Source organism: Oncorhynchus gorbuscha, unplaced genomic scaffold, assembly GCF_021184085.1.
Source record: "Oncorhynchus gorbuscha isolate QuinsamMale2020 ecotype Even-year unplaced genomic scaffold, OgorEven_v1.0 Un_scaffold_9233, whole genome shotgun sequence".
In the NCBI taxonomy this organism is placed as follows: domain Eukaryota; kingdom Metazoa; phylum Chordata; class Actinopteri; order Salmoniformes; family Salmonidae; genus Oncorhynchus; species Oncorhynchus gorbuscha.
The window spans coordinates 6,558-13,075 of record NW_025752253.1 but is presented as its reverse complement, the minus strand read 5'-3'; the positions used below and the strand labels follow the sequence as shown (position 1 = coordinate 13,075).

At 49.6% G+C, this 6,518-nt stretch overlaps 1 protein-coding gene across 1 annotated transcript; it reads right to left on the bottom strand.

The window, feature by feature from the left end:
• Positions 1 to 3,288: 3,288 nt before the first annotated feature.
• Positions 3,289 to 6,027, bottom strand: LOC124030106 (protrudin-like). The gene is made up of 3 exons (XM_046341590.1): positions 5,724 to 6,027; positions 4,600 to 4,864; positions 3,289 to 3,355 (listed from the first exon to the last, which is right to left on the bottom strand). The coding sequence occupies exons 2-3, from the start codon at positions 4,857 to 4,859 to the stop codon at positions 3,289 to 3,291; spliced, it is 327 nt and encodes a 108-aa protein (XP_046197546.1). The 5' UTR covers positions 4,860 to 4,864; positions 5,724 to 6,027.
• Between the last annotated feature and the right edge of the window lie 491 nt (positions 6,028 to 6,518).

Sequence of the window (6,518 nt, the reverse complement as noted above, 5' to 3'; positions counted from 1 at the left end):
TCTCTCCCTCCCTCCCCCTGTTTCTCTCTCCTCCCACCCTGTCTCTCCCTCCCTCCCCCTGTTTCTCTCTCCTCCCACCCTGTCTCTCCCTCCCTCCCCCTGATTCTCTCCCTCCCTCCCCCTGTTTCTCTCTCCTCCCACCCTGTCTCTCCCTCCCTCCCCTGTTTCTCTCTCTCCTCCCACCCTGTCTCTCCCTCCCTCCCCCTGTTTCTCTCTCCTCCCACCCTGTCTCTCCCTCCCTCCCCCTGTTTCTCTCTCCTCCCACCCTGTCTCTCCCTCCCTCCCCCTGTTTCTCTCTCTCCTCCCACCCTGTCTCTCCCTCCCTCCCCCTGTTTCTCTCTCCTCCCACCCTGTCTCTCCCTCCCTCCCCTGTTTCTCTCTCCTCCCACCCTGTCTCTCCCTCCCTCCCCTGTTTCTCTCTCCTCCCACCCTGTCTCTCCCTCCCTCCCCCTGTTTCTCTCTCCTCCCACCCTGTCTCTCCCTCCCCTCCCCCTGTCTCTCCCTCCCTCACCCTGTTTCTCTCTCCTCCCACCCTGTTCTCTCCCTCCCTCCCCCTGTTTCTCTCTCTCTCCCACCCTGTCTCTCCCTCCCTCCCCCTGTTTCTCTCTCCTCCCACCCTGTCTCTCCCTCCCTCCCCCTGTTTCTCTCTCCCTCCCACCCTGTCTCTCCCTCCCTCCCCCTGTTTCTCTCTCCTCCCACCCTGTCTCTCCCTCCCTCCCCCTGTCTCTCCCTCCCTCACCCTGTTTCTCTCTCCTCCCACCCTGTTTCTCTCCCTCCCTCCCCCTGTTTCTCTCTCCTCCCACCCTGTCTCTCTCTCTCTCCCTCCCTCCCTCCCTCCCTACCCATTTCTCCCCCCCACCACTTCTCTCTCTGTCCATACCTCTAAGCTGGTAGCAGTGGGAGTCCGGTCCAGGCTGCTGTGGTCCGGTTCTGTGAGGTCAATCTCTCCTCCTGAGGATGGGTTCTGGCCAGACTGGACCACCTCCCTTAGGTCCAACACAACTACACACACAGAGGGGGAGTGGAACCAGGCTTTTAGAACACAGAACCAACACTTGAGTGTGTGTCTGCCGGGGCGTCAGGGTAGCCTAGTGATTAGAGTGCTGGACTAGTAACTGAAAGGTTGCAAGTTCAAATCCCCGAGCTGCCAAGGTACAAATCTGTTGTTCTGCCCCTGAACAGGTAGTTAACCCAGTGATCCTAGGCCGTCATTGTAAATAAGAATTTGTTCTTAACTGACTTGCCTAGTTAAATAAAAGGTACAATAAAAATAATTTTAAAAAATGTACAGTACCAGTCAAAAGTTTGGACACACCTACTCATTCCAGGGTTTTTCTTTATTTGAAAAAAAAAAAACATTTTCTACATTGTAGAATAATAGTGAAGACATCAAAACTATGAAATAACACATGGAATCATGTAGTAGCCAAAAAGTGATAAACAAATCAGAATATATTTTATATTTGAGATTCTTCAAAATGCCAAGAATGTGCAAAAGCTGTCAAGGCAAAGGGTGGCTACTTTGAAGAATCTCAAATATAAAATATATTCTGATTTGTTTATCACTTTTTGGCTACTACATGATTCCATGTGTTATTTCATAGTTTTGATGTCTTCACTATTATTCTACAATGTAGAAAATAGTAAAAATAAAGAAAAACCCTGGAATGAGTAGGTGTGTCCAAACGTTTGACTGGTAGTGTGTGTGTGTGTGTGTGTGTGTGTGTGTGTGTGTGTGTGTGTGTGTGTGTGTGTGTGTGTGTGTGTGTGTGTGTGTGTGTGTGTGTGTGTGTGTGTGTGTGTGTGTGTGTGTGTGTGTGTGTGTGTGTGTGTGTGTGTGTGTGTGTGTGCACTGACCCCTGCAGAAGTCTCGGTTCCACAGGAAGAGTGCAGTAGTGAGAGAGGCAGAGAGAGGAGGGAGAGAGGCAGAGAAGAGGAGGGAGAGGCAGAGAGGAGGAGAGGCAGAGAGGAGGGGAGAGGCAGAGAAGACAAAGAGGGAGGGAACAGAGAGAGACAAAAGAGGAGAGAGACAGAGAGAGACAAAGAGGAGAGAGAGACAGGAGGGAGAGCAGAGAGACAGGAGGGAGAGAGGCAGACAGAGGAGGGAGAGGCAGAGACAGGGAGGGAGAGAGAGCAGAGGACAGGGAAAAGAGAGAGGACAGAAAGGAGGAGAGGGCAGAGGAGGGAGACAGAAGAGGGAGACAGAAGGAGGGAGACAAGACAGAAGGGAGAGAGACAGAGAGACAGGGAGGGAGAGAGACAAGAGGGAGAGAGACAGAGAGAGAGACAGGAGGGAGGGAGAGAGACAGGAGGGAGAGAGACAGGAGGGAGAGAGAGAGACAGGAGAGGGAGAGAGACAGGGACAGAAAGAGAGACAGAAAGAGAGAGAGAGACAGAGGAGGGAGAAAGGAGGAGGGAGAGAGCGAGAGATAGAGAGAGAGAGACAGAGACACTCAGGCACACATAAACAACCCTAACCAGTCTGTCGGGAGCTCTGTAAGTACAGATAAGATGTGTGATGATATCTATGGTGAATGTAGAGGCTTTGAGTTACTGTCCTGGAGAACAAGGACACACACACAGTGTTACTGACCTAGAGGACTCAGAGTGGCTCTCCCAGTACAGGAGCTTGTAGACGGACTCAGCAGACAGGCAGGCATGAGACAACAGGTCATCTAGCTGCTTTAACCTGTGGACACGGACACACACACAGACCGAGAGAGAGACACCCGGACATGCATGCGTGCACCCACACAGGCACACACACAGGGATAGTAAATAAATTAACTTGGTTTTATAAACTCACTCACTCACTCACTCACTCACTCACTCACTCACTCACTCACTCACTCACTCACTCACTCACTCCTCCTCACTCACTCACTCACTCACTTGACTTCCAGCATGACTTCCAGCATGGCGTCCTGTCTGGTGAGCTGGGCGTTCTGGAGGTCCTTACGATGCACCGCGTGGCACCGCCTCTTCTGTTGCTCCGCCTCCGACGCCCCGCCCCCCACCTGTCCTGCAGGTAACCCAGGGCAGCCGGGGCAGACACCCCAGAACACACACAGAGAACCACCCCACTGGAGGGCAGGAGAGAAACTCACTGTCACATTTGATATATATCACATTGTTATACACACTCAGTTGTATGTGGTAGTAGTTCATATAGCAGTGTGTGTGTGTGTGTGTGTGTGTGTGTGTGTGTGTGTGTGTGTGTGTGTGTGTGTGTGTGTGTGTGTGTGTGTGTGTGTGTGTGTGTGTGTGTATTACCCAACATGCTCACCTTCACTCAGAGTGAGGAAGGATGTTGAGCAGTACACAGACCAGTAGTGAGCACAGAGGCATCCTCCACCTGCAATACACACACATTCATACTGACCTAGGATCAGTTTAGTGTCCCTCATCTATCCTCAGCCATTAGGGTGGAGGAACTAAAAACTGACCTCCGATCAGTGTCTATGGTAAACACTGACTCACCCCAGTAGGTAGCAGGCTGTAAAATCACACACTGGACTATACAGTAAACCAAATAAGATGGCATGCATCTACACAGACATTAGAGCAGTGGAGTGCCAGCTCCACGGCCCAGATCTAGGATCAGTCTACCCTCCCTTCATTAGCCCAGTAGGTAGAGTGCCAGCTCCACAGCCCAGATCTAGGATCAGTCTACCCTCGCTTCATTAGCCCAGTAGGTAGAGTGCCAGCTCCACATCCCAGATCTGTCCAGTCTACCCTCCTTCATTGGCCTCAGCCATTAGGGTGGAGCTCCACAGCCCAGATCTAGGATCCTACCCTCCCTTCATTAGCCCAGTAGGTAGAGTGCCAGCTCCACATCCCAGATCTAGGATCAGTCTACCCTCCCTTCATTAGCCCAGTAGGTAAGTGCCAGCTCCACAGCCCAGATCTAGGATCAGTCTGCCCTCCCTTCATTAGCCCAGTAGGTAGAGTGCCAGCTCCACAGCCCAGATCTAGGATCACTACCCTCCCTTCATTAGCCCAGTAGGTACAGCTCCAATCCCAGATCTGGATCAGTCTACCCTCCCTACATTAGCCCAGATAGGTGCAGCTCCACATCCCAGATCTAGGATCAGTCAACCACTCCCTTCATTAGTCCAGTAGGTAGCTGCCAGCTCCACAGCCCAGATCTAGGATCAGTCTACCCTCCCTTCATTAGCCCAGTAGGTAGGTGCCAGCTCCAGCCCAGATCTAGGATCAGTCTACCCTCCCTCATTAGCCCAGTAGGTAGAGTGCCAGCTCCACATCCCAGATCTAGGATCAGTCTACCCACCCTTCATTAGCCCAGTAGGTAGAGTGCCAGCTCCACAGCCCAGATCTAGGATCAGTCTACCCTCCCTTCATTAGCCCAGTAGGTAGAGTGCCAGCTCCACAGCCCAGATCTAGGATCAGTCTACCCTCCCTTCATTAGCCCAGTAGGTAGAGTGCCAGCTCCACAGCCCAGATCTAGGATCAGTCTACCCTCCCTACATTAGCCCAGTAGGTAGAGTGAATCAGTCTACTCTCCCAAGTCCTATCCGTTATCACCATTGGAGAAACTAAAAACCGATCTTGGATCAGTGTGTAAATGTATCCTCTCACCCCAGTAGGTAGCGGGCCAGCTCCAACGTGTCAGTGACCGGCTCCAGAAACAGGGCCATCCTCTTGTAAGACACCACCATCTTGAGCAGGTCAAAGGTCGCGACCTGGCGGGTGCCAGGGCTTCCCAACTCTGAAGGTGACCCCGCGGGTGAGCCAGAGGTGTCTTTAGGGGGTAGAGACACCAGGGTGTCGTCCCCCCTGTCACCCACCCCCGGACCACCCTGACAGGGGTCCTGACATGCACCTACTCCAGGCTTCATCCCGACTAGAGGGGGGAGATAAAGGGAGTGACAGACAGACAGACAGACAGACAGACAGACAGACAGACAGACAGACAGACAGACAGACAGACAGACAGACATTATTTATCTTGCTCCTTTGCACCCCAGTATCTCTACTTGCCTTACCTCCCTTATCTCACCTCATTTGCACTCACTGTATATATACTTTTGTTTTCTATTGTATTATTGACTGTGTGTTTCCATGTGTAACTGTGTTGTTTGTGTCACACAGCTTTGCTTTATCTTAGCCAGATCGCAGTTGTAAATGAGAACGTGTTCTCAACTAGCCTCCCTGTCTAAATAAAAGGTCAAATAAAATAAAAAAGACAGCGAGAGAAACACAGAGGGACACGACAAGATGTTAAGATTTTATTTTCATGTCCGTCTGTTGCTCTAGCTAGCATTTCCTGAATATGTTACGCTGTGCAAACACTCACTCACTAGCTAGCTATCAGTGGAAAGAGGAAGGGTGCAATCACGAGCCTGGACGATCAAAGTAATAAATCTACCAGACCTGATTTAATCATGCATCTTCTAATGCTACTGAGAAACGTGACTGCAGACTTGTGTTCGGCTGACATGAAGTGGCTCATGAAACAATATGACTGCAACAGGCCACAACACTGCGGTGTTAAATATGGGTTCTATGTCACATGTTGATGAAAATACATTGTCACACACAACGTTACACAACAACAGCTGTCATCCAAATCGCATGTAGCCACCTACAATCTGCGAAATTGTAACTTAAACTAACCAGCTAGTGATTGACATAACATTAACATGTAATATTTGCAACAATCAATATATATATGAATAATAAGGCAAGAAATGCAACATTACCCGACTAGCGGGCAAAGTGTCAAAAATCCGTAGTTAGCGAATAGGAAAGCGATTCTCGATCGTCAACACGATGAATGTAGGAAGAGACGCGTCACACACGCCCGTGTAGACAGTCTTCACAGTCTTCTTGTTATGAAGTCAATCAATTGTTTTCGCATCTCAAGTCGATGTTATTGAGTTGACGATGTTTTGTGTTGTATACATGTTTGGGAAAGTATTTGTTTTAAGCAAATAATGCCTGCCTGCCAACTGCAAGAGAAAAGTAACCACTTCCGCAATAAAAATCCGACTGGCCAATAGAACGCAGAGCGAACCGATGAGGGAGAGAGTAGATTATAGAAAATATCGTAGCTGTCAAATCACGTCAATCTGACGTCCATTTGTGGGGGATATTATGAGCTACATCACTCATTTCTCTCTAAATGAAATATTTTACTAAGCTACTCACCCAAAACGGTGTTATGAAAAATATAATAGTATTGACAAAAAGAGTGACTAGTGTTGTGGAAATTGTAATCAATAATGAGGAGAGAGAAGGTCAATCACCAATCACGATATGCATTTATTCACAATTTATTCGTAAGGGAGCATGTCACACCAAACATACATGAATGCAGTGAGTGCTCACTGAGTGGAGTGAGCCTCTGGGTTATATACTCTCTCTAGGTCAGGATAGGTGGGACCTCAGAGATGACATACAATGGTTCCAGACACTAACCCCACACATCCTGTTCCAGACACTAACCCCACACATCCTGTTCCAGACACTAACCCCACACATCCTGTTCCAGACAC

Bases quoted from the DNA above. Each gene is read 5' to 3' on its own strand.
- LOC124030106 (XM_046341590.1), bottom strand. From the start codon at position 4,859: ATGAAGCCTGGAGTAGGTGCATGTCAGGACCCCTGTCAGGGTGGTCCG. The intron at 3,356-4,599 runs GTGAGAGGATAC...TGTGTATTGCAG, and splicing joins CTGGCCCGCTACCTACTGGG to GTGGAGGATGCCTCTGTGCT.